Source organism: Pelmatolapia mariae, linkage group LG1 (genome assembly GCF_036321145.2).
Source record: "Pelmatolapia mariae isolate MD_Pm_ZW linkage group LG1, Pm_UMD_F_2, whole genome shotgun sequence".
In the NCBI taxonomy this organism is placed as follows: Eukaryota; Metazoa; Chordata; class Actinopteri; order Cichliformes; family Cichlidae; genus Pelmatolapia; species Pelmatolapia mariae.
Genome location: NC_086227.1, coordinates 27,504,184 through 27,521,425, shown reverse-complemented (window position 1 = coordinate 27,521,425; position 17,242 = coordinate 27,504,184). Strand labels below are relative to the sequence as shown.

Here is a 17,242-nt window from a genome sequence, read left to right as displayed (position 1 = left end):
TTTGTGCTTTCTGCCTTTAACAATGAAAGGGGAGAGAGAAGGGAGGGAGGGCAGGGTTAGAGAGACAGAGAGTAGTAATGCGTAGAGGAAGAGAAAGAGTGGGCAGAGACAGAGAAAGAGAGACAGTCAGAGATGGGAGTGAATAGAAAGTGATAGGGAGAGAGGCAGATAGATAGTAAGGTAGACAAAGGGAAGGATGGAGAGATATGGACAGAGAGAAGATAGCCGTTAATTACAACTGCCATTAACAAGACACCAGCCTCCTTAGGGAGTGGAAGAAGGAAAAGCAGGAGAGGAAGGAGGGAGATACGAAGGGAAGGAGAATGTAAGAATAGTACCACAGTGATAGTCTGGCTCTGATTAGTGACTTTTATTTAATACATACAAAAATATGCATACATTTATTGTTTTGCATCGCGCAGCTTTTAGGAACTTTTTAGACTGTAAGCTGTGCTTGAATATGACAATCTATGTCTCTTTGTGTATGTGCTGTCTTTGGGATGACTGAGCAGCAGAGGAGCTGCTTACTGATTACCTTCATGTAGAACACGCTGCTATTGACTGGAGGGTGACGGATGATCTTGGCCCCAAGAATGGGGATGTGTTTGTGGTACTCTAGATGCCGCTCCGCTACTCTCATGAATGTGGTTTTCCCCAGTGAACCACAATATATTTGTGCCATTAAATATTGCTGAATATGACTTTACGTTTCTCCCTTCCCCTATGCAGTGCCTCTAACGTTCCACACTCATGATTATCTTACTTCATATTTACATTTTCCTGTAATGTTTTTTCCCCTCTTGTTCTGTCTCACTCTCTCAGGCTTCTCTGCAGAATGTCCAGTAAGGAGCGCCACCTTGAGTCCAGTTGTCCGTCCTCTTATATAAAGACTGAGCCGTCTAGTCCTGCCTCCCTGACTGATAGTCTAAACCATCACTCCCCTGGTGGCTCCAGCGACGCCTCAGGCTCGTATTCGTCCACGATGAACGGTCACCCCAATGGCTTAGACTCCCCAAGCCTTTATGGCTCCAACGCAGGGCCCCTAGGACCTGCTGGCGGCCCTGGATCAAAGCGTTATGAAGACTGTTCATCAACCATTGGGGAAGATTCACAAATTAAGTGCGAGTACATGTTGAATTCCATGCCCAAGAGGTTGTGTCTCGTGTGCGGGGACATTGCGTCAGGTTACCACTATGGAGTGGCATCCTGCGAGGCCTGCAAGGCCTTCTTCAAACGCACCATCCAAGGTTGGCTTCTATTTTAACTTTGTATCTACAGTTGTCTCTGTTTCGCTTGTCTACATTTCACTCTACGTCTTGCCTCTTGCTGTTTAAGCTCCACTATTTAGTTTATCTGTCTTGGTTTTGTTTTAATATTTTTATTAGTGGTTCAGTTCTTCCACCAGTTTTTTCATCAAAATCTGTGGTTGTGTATTGTTTAAGATTAGAGAATAGCTGCTTGTTTGTTTGTTTTTGTAAATCCATTTGACAGTGTCTTAAAGACAGCAGTAAATAATATAAATAATATATATTAATCAAAGATAAGGAAAGATTTTAAAAATGTAAAGACGTTATTAGGTTGGCTGCAGAGACAGCAAGGTCATATGTTTGAGGTAAGCATGATGCTCTCTATATTGACCTAAATGATATCCTTAAAAAAGCTTTCAGAAAAGAGAGTACCTAAAACCTTGATAAAAGTAAAGTGAATATTTATACTATTTTTAATAAAAGGAACAGACTAATCGAATTACACACACACTCAGACATGCACACACACCTGAACTAAATTCAGGACATATGATGAAAGCCTCAGGCCAGATGTAAACCCAGATTTTTTATAAGGTACATGTCTCCCTCCTCCTCTGCTAAGTGAGCCACCAGGACACCCACATAGCCTATTTCCTCTTTCCCCTTCACCCATTCTCCCCATCACACACGTTCACATTTATACATCTATCTAGGTACATAAACCAACCCCCAAAATCTACACCCACTTTTTAACCTCAACCTTGACCTTTTCTTCACGAACAGCAAAGAATAATTTTGGAGCAGTGTTTGCATTCCCAGATCTAGCTGCTTATACATCACAGGAAGCGGTTTAGCCATAAGCTTGTTGTCTGTGCGATAACGTAGCATCAGAGTCGGGTCACGGGTCATGTCTAAAGATCAAGAGTTCAGGGGTTGAGGAGAGAAAGGATAGAGAATAATCCACATGATGAGAGGAGTGCCAGGAATGAAGCACAGTATACTGTACAGGAAGATTAACAACTTGATTGATGTTCTTTGTGTTGTGTTTTGTTTTGTTTTTTAATTTCACAGTAGAAATTTGATGATAGATAGATAGATAGATAGATAGATAGATAGATAGCAGGCGGTAAACTTTTGAAAACCTTTGTGTTAGTGTTATAATCCTTCATGATTTGCTCAAGTTTTTTAAAAATAACTAACAGGCCCCATCTGTCAGCAGGACAGCCCACTTGTCAGTCAGTCTGCTACTGCAATAAGCACACTACTAGTCAGCCAGCCATCATCGATCCATTGAGTCAGTCAGTCAGTCAGTCATATCAGACAGGATTCATCTATCTGCCTTTCCATCCATCCACCTATCTGTCGGTGCTTTCTTTTGCCTCTGATAAGCAGCTTTCCCAGTAAAGCCCCAGAGACAGAGAGAGACAGGAAGATGTGAGGGGGTGGAAGTCCTACATTCACAAGATGGTCACCACTACCTGGAAATGACCTGTATGTGTTTATTATAGGATGAGATCAGGACACGGTGCAGTCCTGACAAATAGATTAGAGCACACGCGTGTGGCGACAAAGGCAGAGACATGCATACACACACCTAAACTCACAGAAGCTCAGTCAAACACAGACATCAACACGCATATAGCCATGGAATATTTATGTGGATAGGTTTAACCCTTAATTCATCTGTCACTGCGGTGGTGTCAAATAGTTGATGAACTCTATGTCTCATTTCATTTATTGGTTTGTTAAAGGTTAGGATAGAACGCAGCTACAGATTAAGTACAATATCCCAGATAACATATAGATAATGATGCTGTTTCGACTGGAAAACCTCATTTTAGTGTGACATTAAATAGCTTGAAAGCAGTGATATGTCCCTTTCTCTTCTAATTTCATTGTTTTTTTGTTTTTTATATATTTGTAACACACCATTTTCCTGTTGCAGATTTGTTACACATTATAAAAAAGTGAAAATTAGAGGCTGTGGATAGAGTTGTTCTTGAGGGAAAATATGGAAAGCCATATTTAAAACATGCTCAATTAGGAATATTTAACAACACTTCTTGTTCAAACCTTAAAGGTTGAATAACTAACTACTTTAATTATTATTTTACTTTTTAAAATTTTAATGGTAATGTAATATTTTACCTTATTATTGTGCTATAGCACTACTGTTAATGATTTGTTGCAAACTGAGCTTTCTTGGATCCAGTGGACCAATTGGGTCATGATATTATCTTTGGCTACCACACACAGCAACTCATCCTCAGATACTGTGGATGTTCTGCTTCTGCGTGTGGGCTTCTGTTCATCCAAATGCAAGTTTATGTGCACGTCTGTGCACATATTCCTATGCATGGTTGTGTGTTAGTGTGTGCGTCCTGGCAGGAAAGCAGGGCCAGCCTCAGATGGGCAGCAGCAGACATATTGGTATGTTTCAACCCATTAGCCAATAAAACCGCAGGTAATCACCAAAAAAACACCTCCAGCTGGACAGGGAGGAGAGCATGGGGTGGGAGAGGAAAGGAGAAGAGCGGAGAGAAGAGGTACAGATAAACAATAAGTTGAGACAAGGAATGAGAGAAAAGGAGGAAAGGGGAGGGTGGACTGGGCACATGGATGTAGGAAGGAATTAGGGGTATGTGCGTGCTGGCACGTTTGTGCATGTGTGTGTCGCAGCGTGGAGGAAGTGGCTCTGGCAGCTGCTGTTTCTGTGGCGTCAGTCCAGCGACACCTGACAACCTGCATCTATCACTCCCTTATTGAGAGAGGGGGATAAAGGGGAGTGAAGAGGAGGGCAAAGTATGGAAAAGGGAGGTATAGGGCAATGAAATGGAAAGAGAGAGCCAACAAGAGTGGAAAAAGAAAGGCGGTGGAGAGCACGAAAGAGCAAGATGAAAAAGGGGATAGTGATGTTCACACAAAGAGCAGTCAAAATATGCAGTAAAAATGTCAGGTGGGAGACTAAAGAGAAATCGTTAGGGTAGTATTAAGTATTACCCATATTGACTTAAAGATGTTTATTCAGTAATAGACACGTTTCTCAAGTTCAGGAGGCATAAATACATATTTGTGTTTTCTTTTTTTAAATTAATATTACAAAATCCATACTTTATGCAGGAGTTGCATTGTGGTGAATTCAAATTTGACTGAGAACCCTTATCCATTTTTCAACTCTGCTCTGCCTTCTACCCATATTTTCTGTTCCTTATTCTATAAAAAGCCAAAGTGTCAAGGCAAAAGGTATATGAGAAAGGGAGGTTATAGGTATCAGGCTAGGAGAGGCAAAAGAGATACAGCATAGGGGATGGCAAGCCAAAACACACAGTAACATTCACATTACATGATCGGTACAATAGTGATCAATTGTCATGCAGCAGGGTGGACATACCAACATCTCAAAAGGGATTGCAGGGGATTTAAGGCCCTCGTTTATACCCCGTAAACACACACACATACAAACTCACCTTTTTTACACAGGAGCCTCCAAGACCCTCTCTGATCTAAGCTTACTCCTGTGCACTGTAAGACACATAAAGAGAGAAATAAAGACACACGTGCACAGAGAGGAGTGAGATTCTGTTATAAACCTTTCAAATGTAATTCCTGCCCTATACACCTACTCTGATGCATATATGTGTCTGAGCATGCAAAGGGATTCAGCATACAGTGCATGTTTATTTATCACATGAGATGTAAGAGACACATTTGAATGTGTATGAATTAGACTGATGTAAACTACATTTTGCATAAATATGTGTATTACTAAAGTCCACAGATTTTTTTCTAGGTATTGTTGCAGTCAGGTACTGTAATCTGAAGTCTCACAGATGTTTCTGTCTTGGCTGTCACTTTAATCAATAAATTATATGGGTTTTTGTTATTGCCTGTTAACACTTACCTTCACAGTAGCAATCAGCATGTGTAGCTGTTAACATTTTTCATCACAGTGAGGGTTTTAAATATTTATTCTTAATGCTGCCAGCTGTATAAGTGGCTCTTTGCTGCAGTTAACTATTTAGCAGCCCTTGCTAGTTTTCTTGAAATGGCAAGGCCCATTAATGCATTCAGATTCTGTTTCATTAGCACATTTAGCCTTAGTGTCCTTCTTAATTGCTGAATTATTCTACTCCTCATGTATCATCAGCATGTAAAGCTCGTGTATAAGCTAACTAGTCCCACATATAGTGTCCATTAGACTGTAAGGGTTCCCTCAGCATTTAGCATGTTTAGCCTTTACTTTAACTAACAAGGCCAATTAATGGGTGTCTTGTTACCCATTAAGAAGTGTTTGTGCATTTAGCGTTTTCCCAAGCTAACTAGCCCCTTAATCAGGCCAGTAATGAGAAAACATCCTCTCCACAGCAGCAGTCAATAGTAATCACTGTTTACTCTGTTTCAGTGGGAGATGTATTGGCTTGCTGGAATACTGTAGTTATCAGGTGGGCATTGGTGAAAGAGAAGGGGATATTTTTCTTTTCACATCTGAATGCAGGTCTTAATACTGATAAATAAACCTGAACATAGAAACAGGTTGGGCAATCTGTAACAATTCAAGCTGTTCCAACGAATCCATAACTGTTTTCTTCTGAACTGGGAGCAAGTAAATAACTAAGTGGAGGAAATGAGCAGAAATGGAGCTGCAAATAAGACTAACAAGTGAGAAGGAAAAAATTAGATAAAAATGGCCATAGGAGCCAAAAAAGATGTTAAAATGTCTCATTTAGATGTACAGTATATTTTAGTAAAATGCAAAAGATATAAAACGTATAAAGAAATAAAATATATGACAATATACTACTATAATATAGTACGAATGAGAAAGAGTAAAGTACCCACAGAAGTGCTATTAGACTCACACAGAGTGATGTTTTGGTTGGCCTCGGTTGTGAAGTTAATAGACTTAACAAAGGTTAATAATCTTGCTTTCAACACTGCATCCAAGTGTCACTGCCTGTCCTGCTGCTAAGTCACGCAATCTTAGTTGGCTTTATGGTCTCATGTAACATAGACAGATCACCTCTGTTAGTGCATACACAGATACACTTCTGTGTTTTTTAAACAACAATACAGATGGTGTTCCTGGCAACCAATTTTGTAGTAAAATAAAACAAACATTTTGAATAATTAATTGAAAAAACATTTTAAAAATGGGCAAAATTTAGGGCAGTTTAATAAAGACTGGTAAACGTTTGTCTCCTCGCCCATCTAAAAGCCACTCTAAACCTTATTTTTCAGTAATGAAATCACTTGGTGCTCTCTATGACACTGCACACATATGACATTAGATTAGTTTGTGGCTAACACCCGTAATGCTAGCGCGAAAGCCTTCTTTCAAGTCTGTGCAGAACATGGTGATATATTCTTCCTGTCAAGTGCTTATATGCCACTTTTATCTGACACAGCCTACATATATCAGTACACTTTCAGGTCAAAATACTGCAGGTCTGTCAAAGGTCAAGACAGAGGTAGCTCAATCCATCCATCCATCTATTTTCTTAACTGCTTATCCAGCAAGGGTCAAAGGGATGCTGGAGCATATCCCAGGTGCTACAGGGCAAGATGCAGGGTACAACCAGGATAGGTTGCCAGTCATAAGGCTAGAACAGAGAGGCAGACAACCACCTACATTCCCATCCAAACCTATGGATAAATGAAAATCGACATGAAGAGAATATACAGAGTCCACACAAACCTTCAAGAATGCCAAAACTGGGGGCATTTTTGCTCTGAGGTTCTGTCCATATTCATCATTTTATGGTTTATTTTATTGCATACATGTGTCTGTGTGCTCTGTGTTTGTGCTGATGTGTCTATCTGAAATGAAACCTTTTTGTCTATCTTTCTCCAACATGTCTACGTGCCGCAGGCAACATTGAGTACAGCTGTCCAGCCACCAACGAGTGCGAGATCACCAAGAGGAGACGCAAGTCGTGCCAGGCCTGCCGCTTCATGAAGTGTCTGACTGTTGGCATGCTGAGGGAGGGTAAGGGAAAAGGTCTCTTCTTTATATTTCTCGGCTAAATGTGCTACATGTAGCATTTTAACGTCAATTAGATATTCTGCATCTTAAGCAAATTTTCACATAACATTGTATTAGCTTACTCATTTGTATGAACGTGTTGAACAACGCTACATGTAACTTCTACATGATAATTTGTGTGTGTGTGTGTGTGTGTGTGTTTAGCTTTAACATCTAAATTCACAAGTTACACTCAGAAATTTATAAGGGCATGTACACACGTAGACCCATTAACCAACACTGTATATATGGCTTTTAATTTTGGTTTGCTCAAATAAAGATACAAATTTCAGGTTAACTGCGACGCTCAGCAGTTGTTCAGTGGTGTTGAAAGGTAAAAAAAAACACAAGCGGTATTATCTGCCCCCACACCACTTTGATTAAATACACTCACTCTCTCATTTTCACACTCCCATGTTGCCTTTTGCCTCTTTCTCTCCCTCTTGTCTGCCCACCTCTGACCTTTTTACTCCCACTGCACTTCCAACGATGAAAGGAGAGAGAGGAGTGGCGAGTGTTAAAAAGAAAGACTGGGAGAGAGAAAGAGGGATAGAGGAAGGGGGAAGGTGCGAGAAACCGAGGGGAGGAGATCGAGGAAGGGATGGAGTGGGGAGAGAGATTGATTTATAGGAGCAGAGGAGAGGGACCAAGGGAGGATGAGAGGCAGGGGGAGGATGGTTGAATGAAGCAGAAAGCGTGTGAGAGAGAAAGAGTAGAAGAGAGGAGGGTCAAGGTTGTAATTGATGGGAGACCTGGCCTACGCCCCCTTCCCTACAGTGGTCAGGGAGCATGCCTGTGCCGACGCCTGCCAGCCCTTCCTCCATCCATTTCTGTCTTCATCTAGCCCTACTATTCTCCCGCTCATTATTACTGTACTCTTTCTGATGCTTTTTTTAATGTCTTATAGCCATTGTCCTTCATGTTTTTGTGCATCCTGTCGGGACCATAATGCTCATACCCGCTGCTTTTTATCAGTTCAGACATCATAATGTGAAACCGTTACAGTCTGAGGTAAACTGTTATAGAAAGAAAACAAAAACATGACAGCACATTGAGCTTTCTATACACATTTTTTTGAATTTATTTACATCTTGACGTACTGGAGATTTTAAAAAGTATAAAAATATAGCTGTATACATAATGAAATCTTGAAAGACAAGAACCTTGTCTTTATTGTATAAACACCCCAAAGGAAATATGAAATTTAGGAAACTTTTCACTGTGAGCTTCAGAATTATCCAGAAGCTTCTTTTTAGTGTAGAAGCGCTCGACTCTGCCGCTCTCTTTCTTCCACTCACACACACTCACAGAAGGAGACACACAAACACACACACTCCCAACAAGCTGCTGTCGTAGCGTTTGTTCTCCCAGTTGATCTGACGTAGGCAGAACCTATGTCTCATCTCCTGTTTTGTCTCGAGTATGTGTATGTGGCCACAAACACGCACACACACGTGTAATAGCATGTATTATTGGCAGTTTCACCAGTCTCACGGGTTACACAGCTGAGGCTGCATCCTCCTGCTTTACAAAGAAACCACATTTCCCTTGTCTAAAAAAAGTCGCACAAGGCACTTTATTTATATTAACATTTTGCTATTAATACAACAGTTTTAAATAATTTTTTTTTCATCTATAGTTTGTGTAAAAGTTGGAATCTAGGGAAAACAAAACCAGATGCGCTGACGTGCTCTTAAGTCTCATAGATAACCACTTATTTTATTGTAAAGGAATGTGCTATATGTAGCCAAGGGGTATTGTATCGGTGTTTTTCTGTCCCAAGCAGGGAAACAAATAGCTGCCTTTTGTTGCCTCTGCCTCCGTACTCTACACACATATATCATGCACACACACATCGGCCCACATATCTATACATCAACATGACAGACCACAGCCACCCCATTTGTTGTGCAATGTGTGAATTTAATACAGGGGTTTCTCGCTCTACATATGAATAAAGGTCATTTGGAAAATTGATACATCCATTTCCCCCTATTTCCATGTTTTAATTCCTTTTGAACCCTTGGGAAATTTGAAATGATCAACAGCTATATAAAAGAACTGAACATTTTCCTTCACCTTAGTTTTACTCTGCTGGAGGTGTTCTGTTAAAATATACAAATTATTGTCATTTTTAAAGAACTAGTAAATCTTGCTGATTTTCTCAAATTTTCCACTTTCCATTTTTTTCCCCTTAAATTTGGTCAAGATATTAAACGCATCATGACCCATACTTTGTCTGGAAAAATTTACTGAAAGGACTTTAAAGACTTAAAATATTAACCATGCAATATCAGGAAAAAAAGTTGTGATTTCCTATTGCTAAACTATAAAAGAAAAGTTTTTTACTTTGTGAAACCTTGTGAATATTTTAACCTTTATGTTATTTCTTGTTTTCCTTCCAAAAAAGGTGAGTTCATTCTAGAGTTTTCTAAATGATGCACATATTTAGGTCTAGTAAGTCTTCTCAGCATCATTAATCTACCCAGGTAAACATCTTAGTAAGTCGGACAATGGATCTATTTCATATACAAAAAACATTAATTTAGGAGCATTGCCTACCATGTATCATACTGCCCTTCTGGCTGTAAGCAGTGTTACTGCAAAATTGCATAGATATTAATGGTAAGTGGCTAGATCAGTTAGTATCAGGGCTAACTATGGTTGTCAGGGGCTAGCTCACGGTAGAAAGGTGAAGATAAAGTGGTAAGGGTGGAGTGGGCAGGAGAACATGGAGTAGTGTGTGTCTTTCTGTGTGTGTGGATGCTGTAGTTTACCCCTAAGGGCAAGATCAGCCTCAAATTAGCTTTGTCGCCCTGGGAGACAGAGAGGGTGAGATGAAGAGCAAGTGAGGCAGCAAGGAAGTGTGTGTGTTTGTCGGAGACTGAGAAAGAAGGGGAGAATAGGGGCCAGAGGGTCAGTAAACCAACTCCGAGTTGAGTTCTTTCTTTACATGTTCTCTTAAACACACACCTGATCATGTGAATACACTCCCACTTGTCCGTGTGAAATATTGGATTTTCTCAGCCACCACTGTGAGGACAAGAGGAGGCGAGGAGTAAGTGAGCAGGGGATAAACTGAAGGAAGGAACAAATACAGGGCACCCACCCACCAATATGTAGCAGCTAATTTCTGGAGCAAGGCAATTAAATGGCCTGGTTACATTATGAGAACTACCCCTCTGGCAATGGCTGTCTGTCCATTTTTAATGAGGTCATAATGATGCGTCAGCTGAAGACCAAAAGGTCATGAGGCGGGACTTAAATCTGCCTAGAGAGAGGGGAGTGGTAGTGAGAGAACAAGGGTGTGATTGGAGGTAAAAAAAAATGTATAAAAATTAACATATTAAAATTAAAGAAGGTTGAAAGAGATTTTTAACAATCCCAGAAGGTTTTATTTTATTTAAATGACAATTTTAAAAAAAATCTGCAAAAGAGCAACAGTAATTACAATGTTGCTGTCAGTTCTTACCCTCCGTGCTCAAATGGCAAGGCAAGACAGACTTAATGCATTCAATATCAGCAGTAATGCATAGAATGATCATGAACAACGAAACACAGATCAGACATTTGAACATGAAACACTTTGGCAGAGACACACAACCCAGGAGCCAGCAATATTCAGTAGGCGTGCATACTGTACATATGCTCATACTGACAGATTTGCTCTCTTACAACAGCAGCTTTGATGATGCCACGTCTGATGAATCGTGGTTAAACAGACAGAATGTGTTGAATCCAAAACCAAAGCCTCCATTTCTATAATGCCATTAACGGCCAGCTGGATTCAGATGGTGGACTACTAGAGGGACAAGTCCACGGACTGCAAATATAAACCTTGGCATAATGCCCCACACATGCACATATATACACACACATTAACAATCTGTGCCAACTTTGGCCATGCTCCCCACGGCCCCTAAGACCTAATGAGGGAGATCGGGTGGAAGGCCCCAGTCTGTGAGGGTGTGTTTGGTGTGGGTATATGCAGCTGGTGTAGTGTGCATCATAACTCCCCTCACAGCTCAGTGATCTTGACTGCTGCTGTCCAATTTCATCACTCGACACACATGCATTTATACACACTGTGCTGAAAACAATTGGCTGATAAACATATAAAGATCATTTCTTTTAAAAAAAAAAGACTCATTCCTTGAAAGATGCGAGTTATTAAAGGTTAAAAAATGATGAAACGACCAGGAGCAGTTTAAGGGTCAGTGAATTAACAGGATCGTAGAAGAAGCTAAAAAAAACAATATAAAGGATGCAGAGAGTGGGTGATGGAGAGAGGGAATGAGACAAGAAGAGAGGGGAAACAAAGGAGGAGAGCGCCAGACAACTGGTGGCGTCTGGTGTTCCCCCTTGGGAAACTTGTAGCTAAATCTGGCCCTGTAGCGTCTGTCCTGCATGAGAGTGTGCGAGTCCGTGTGTGTGCAAATGGCATCTAGTTGCATCCCAGCTAGAAAGGAGTGATAATGGAGGTGGTGTGACGAGAGATCTGCCTAAGTGGTCCACTTTCTCTCACGTACACTTTCTTTTTGAGGAGAGGGGAAGAGAGGAGACCTTTGACCTTTGTCAAACCCTTCATTGGCATCATTTTTTACCAGCAAACATAACTAAAACGAAACGTTAACATATGTACGATTTCAGCCCAACCCACTACCCAAAACCCACAAGAAGAAATACACAAAAATAAATAAATACATACCTACATTCAGTGAAATAATAAAACGCATTTTTCATAACTTTTTTTTTCTCAGAAAAAAGTCAGATAATATGCCATTACATTGCAAAGGACACCAGACATTAATGACTCCCCAAACAGAAACAAAATCTTCAGTGTCAAATAACATTTTATGATACACAATTTTTTTTTTTTATATTATTATTTTTTTTATTTTACAGATCCTATCACTTTGATCTGATCTTCACATCAGCTCATGCTTGATGCTCATGCATGCCTGACCTATTAGAAGGTTAATTAGATACATCTTACTTTGCTATGTCACAGAGTACTTTGGATTAAAAATAAAAAAGACTGTCTTTTAAAATTATCCTTGAACCAGCAGTAGATGCTTGTTCATATAGTGCCAGTTTCTGTCCAAAAATGCTGATGTCCTTTTGGCCAGTTATAAAAAGTGTCACATCACATCATAAGCATATAGCTGACAAGCTCACTGTGATTATTACTTCATTCGCAAAGGTCAACTCTGGACATCCCTGCCTGATGCCTCTTTGAATAGGGACAGGTTGGCTAAGTCCTTCCCCCACTTTTACAATAACAGTGGTGCCTGAATACAACAACCTGATCCAAATAGTTTTGCCAGAACTAAAGACCTCTAATATTCTAAATAAATAATAATGATCAACTCTATGAAATGCCTTTTCCTGGTCCTGGAGTTTGAACAAATCCAAAATGTCTTAATTTTCTTTTTGGATTGCTCAAATCCAAAAAATCAACATCAAATTATTCATTATAATCCATTTAGGAAATGATGTTTAATTGACATGATTGACGTGTAATCTTTAAGTCTGTTACATAAACACATTTAACACAAATTTTACAGTCTGTACATAGGAGTTAATCTCATCTGCAGTTCTTTAGCTAGTCGAGACCTCTTTTTTGGGTAGCAATGTCAGAGCTGCCCTTGACTGCAGCTCAGTCTAAACAGTCCATCAGAACTTCTTATAGCTCCTTTTTCCAGCATAGTCTAGAATTTCTTCTGAAATTTGTCAGGAAGCCCATCAACCTGAGATGAACCTCAAGTTCATCAAAAGAAATGGTGGTCCCCTGGAAAGCAGCAACCTGCCTAAAGCCTTCCGTCCATTATCCCAAGCCCTGTTACCCAGATCTCCAAGCTTCTGCTGTATTCTTGTTAGATGAAAGATGGGTAGTATAATTCCCCTTCTACCACTACTGCTGAGTTACTGTTATGTTGATTTAATCTGTCATTTACTTTGTGAAATATTTTATACAGCCAATACCAGAGTTATGAGCATAAACATTTGTGAGTAAAAATGTCTTATCCGTTGAATGTAAAATCCGTGAGTGTTGCTTTCACCACTTGGGTCCTACCCTACTCCACTTCACACATTGAAGCATTTATTAAAATGAAGAAAATAAAACTGCTACAGCCCACACTAAGATTAGTGCCATAACTAAGAAAACACTGCCCCCTCAAACCAATTCCTCCTTCAGCTTCATTATCTAATACGCTGTGTTTCCTGTAAAAGGATCATATCATTGTTTTTGTTTCCACTAAGCTCGGCTGTTACTGCTCGCCTTTCTCTATCCTTGCTCCCATTGATGTTTAATGTTCCCATTCTTAAAACCTTCATAACAAGCAGAAAGAAGAAAAAGAGGATAGTGAAATGCTTCCAAGAGAAGACCACTTTCTGTGCTCAGGACTTTTTGCTGTACTTTTCCTCAATTTTTCCTCCTCAATTTAGTTAGTATCTTTTTCAGATTTAACCTTTTGTTTGTTTGTTCAGCTGTTCATAACAAACCACTCTCCTTATCTTTGGAAGAGATTTAATAAATCAATCAACATCTGGAAAAAGTCTATCTTTGACAGACTGTCTGCCAAAGATTTCATTGAAAAAGCAGTTGATATCCTGTAACAAATGTGTGACTGCTCATCCATCTGATACAATGTGGGAAACATGTTGTCTTCCTCATTTTCAACATTCAAAAAGGATGCAGTTATACCTCGATTCTGAGGCACACCTGTCATTGCTACTCTCTGGCTATCACCTTGATTTTCTTCCACTGCTCCTCTCTTGCATTTCATCTCATATGTCTGTCTTCAGTGTGTGGGGGTCCTTTGTGCAGACACAAATAGCATTTGTGTCCAATGTCATACTATACATAACATTTCATACTGGCAAAGCTTTCATAAACCAGCATTTTAATAATTGACTTTGAAAGATACCTCCAGAGTCTGGAAAAGAGGCATTCAGGTACATGAACACCTGTCTCAGAAGAGACTGAATGCGCTGTAGTCTGACGTCTTTGCAGTGGAAACAAACTGTTCTAAAGCCACTAGCGAACTTTCCAAAGTGGGTCAGCTCTTTTTCCAGCAGTTCATTAGGGATGACACCAGAGACGGTAATTTGTGTTGAAGGCAAAAATAACGGTGAAACAAATCACTGAAGATAAATTTTTCCTACGTTCAAGGACGGCGTGTAAAGAAAATTTGTAAAAAAGACACATTCCAAATGTCCCAAAATCACTCAGCAGCTCCACACGCTCACCGACAACCTTTGTGCTCTCCCTCGGTCACACTCCTCACGTACAGGAGAGAAACTGCATCCAGAAACACATTCAATGAACAAGAAATCAAGGACTGAGATTTTGATTGTTCATTTATTTATGTAAGAGGAATATTAGTGACAGAAGATGTGAACACAGCCTTAAAAAGCAAAAATAAAGCCACGTTTTAAGGATCTCACTCGAGCTCACACACGCTCACAGATTCACACACCAGTGACAGCCACCTGCCCACTGCCTTGGGCAATGCTCTTCTGATCTGTTCTGGTTGAAACAAACATCACCGCACACACTTTTCTCCCAATTTTCATCGTGTCCATTTCGCTTCTTTATTTTTATTTCTTGCTATTTGAACAGCATAACCGGATTTTCTGATTTTCTGATGTTGAAGCATTGGAACATCAGTTACATGACTTTGTAACTTTGTAACTTTGTAACCCAATTGTATTGAACACATTTCAGATTTTCCCTATAGGTTTATAGTGATAATAAAAAAATGTGATAATCTTCTTTTTTTTTTCACATTTCCTTTAGACTTTTTAGTCTTTAGGACACTACTAGCCCTGATTATAAACATTACTTGACTGTAGGGCTTAGGCTTTAACCAGTTCTTAATACTTGATAATATGTATCACACTATAAAACACACACTAGATCTATACAGGTCTGTTGTCTTTCCCAGTCAATTCACTGAGCAGTTCTTAATCCTATGTAGGGACAATCTTGGATGTCATTTCATCAACACTGCAGTTTAAAACACACAATAGGTCAGAGTCAGGGAGAAGGTGTTCAGCTCTTTTACAGCTTTAAAATTACTACCACTTCTATCTTTCTATACTGTCCTCGTCCAGTTTCCTTGTGTCTTGACTTTTTCAGCGTTCCTCTTTTTTTTTGTTTTTAGTGATGCCTCTTTCTCTTTCTCAACCAAAATCCAGATATTTTATTTGTCGACCTACTCCTCTCTTCACTTTGTTCCATACCTCTCACGTCTTTCCCTTCTTTCATTCTCTTATCATGACATTGATCATCTGAAATCAATCCACATTGTGTTTTTCTGTCCATCCTCTTTTGTTTTTTCCTCTGTCTTTCTCTTGCATGCACACTTAGATGTCAAAGGCATTTGGCTCGTAATCCTTCAACTGTTCAAGAACACGCACACATTCGCTGACACAGAGTGACGCCAGTGCAGTGTAAAAATCTATGCTGATGTGATCAGTGCAGATCGTGCTATTGACAGACAGCAATATTCCCACGATAGGAATGATTCACCTTCATCACTGTCACAGAGTCAGTCAGTTGGGTGTGTATATGATTGTGCACAGACTATGACAAAAGTGGTATAATCAAGGCATGTAGCTTAACCTACTGTATTTTGAAAAGGTAAATATGCAGTATTAATTGCGCAGTTTCATGTGCATCTTACATTCATAACAAAAATGTTTTGTGATGCAAAACAAATTGTGGTATTTGTTAGATACTTGTTTGTGTGGTTGAGTGAATAGTTGTGTAGCTGGGACTTACTCTCTCCTTCTCCTATAATTTCATAGCCTGTAAACTACTTTCTTCCCTCTCTTCCCCCTTTGCTACACTATTTTGTAATAATCGCTTAATGTGTTTTAGCATTTATTTATTCAAACTCAATTTTTCCCAATTCCCGTTATACTGTTCTTCCATGCCCTTGCCCTTTTTTTTTCTATATGCATTAATTTTTTTTCTGATCGCTAAATTTACTTTCCCGTTGCCTTTTTCCCTCTTTTCTCTCTACTCTTTTCTTCTTTCCGCTCTCCACATTCCTTTCCTCCTCTCCCCTCTTGCCCATTCTTTATGATTTGAAGGCTCATTTGTTAAAAGGAGGTAGCCCACTCTCACTCTTCCCCTAGCTTCCTCTTGTCTCTTTTTTGTGGGCTTTGGAAATATAATTTTCAGTTTTTAATTTGATTCATTTAGATTTGATCATTAATCAGTGCTGAGAGAGAGTTAATTTGGTGGAAAATAGATGAGGTAGTTAGAGAGGGCTCTTTATGAAGTGAGCTTAGCCCAGCACTGGGTCTTTTAGGTATATGGGAAAGAGAAAGAGTAAAATTAAGAGTCTGCATGTAAGAGTTTATATTATGTACAAGAGAAAAAAGCCTCAATGTAACTGAAAGTAGTTTGAAAGTGTGACAAGACTAGCAGTTTCTCCCGGCCTCTGTTACATTCAGCTTTTCTGGTTTACAGCACACATCAGACAAATTGCAAACAAATTACATAAGAAATTAGTATCTGAACTTACAACCTAATGTTGTTTTATATAAAAATACAATATACCTTGTTGTAAATACATTCACAAAACAACATACCACATTTGAGTATCTGCCCTTCTCAGCTGATGAATTACATTTTTATGTATAGCACTGAAAGAAAATGCAAGAAATACAATTTTAAAAAACAAAAGAACAAGACAAAAACAACAATACTAAACACCGGAAAAATACTTAATCTTAGAATCTAGCTGCACTGTTTAATAGCACTATCTGGGCAGAAATTAATAAAGCTTATTGCTTTTTGTTACTGTCCTTGACAGGGAAGGACACGGTTGACCTGGAAACTGCCTTAGTTAGTTTAACTGCTCCCATGAGTAACATAACATTCAGTTTTCTTCTGCTTTAATATTATGCTGCTTTCTTACAGTATATTACTAACATGGCTAGTTATACCATAGTT

The 17,242-nt window shown here is 39.4% G+C and overlaps 1 protein-coding gene across 6 annotated transcripts in view; it reads left to right on the top strand.

Moving 5' to 3' along the window:
- esrrga (estrogen-related receptor gamma a) overlaps positions 1-17,242 on the top strand; it is a 114,223-nt gene that overhangs the window by 62,942 nt on the left and 34,039 nt on the right. For 4 of the 6 annotated variants that reach the window (XM_063477635.1, XM_063477607.1, XM_063477590.1 and 1 more), the window contains exons 3-4: positions 823-1,247; positions 7,117-7,245. In XM_063477635.1, the coding sequence (XP_063333705.1) occupies positions 823-1,247; positions 7,117-7,245 (554 nt within the window). The remainder of the gene's footprint in view (positions 1-822; positions 1,248-7,116; positions 7,246-17,242) is intronic. The other 2 variants (XM_063477616.1, XM_063477597.1) reach the window with 1 other exon arrangement.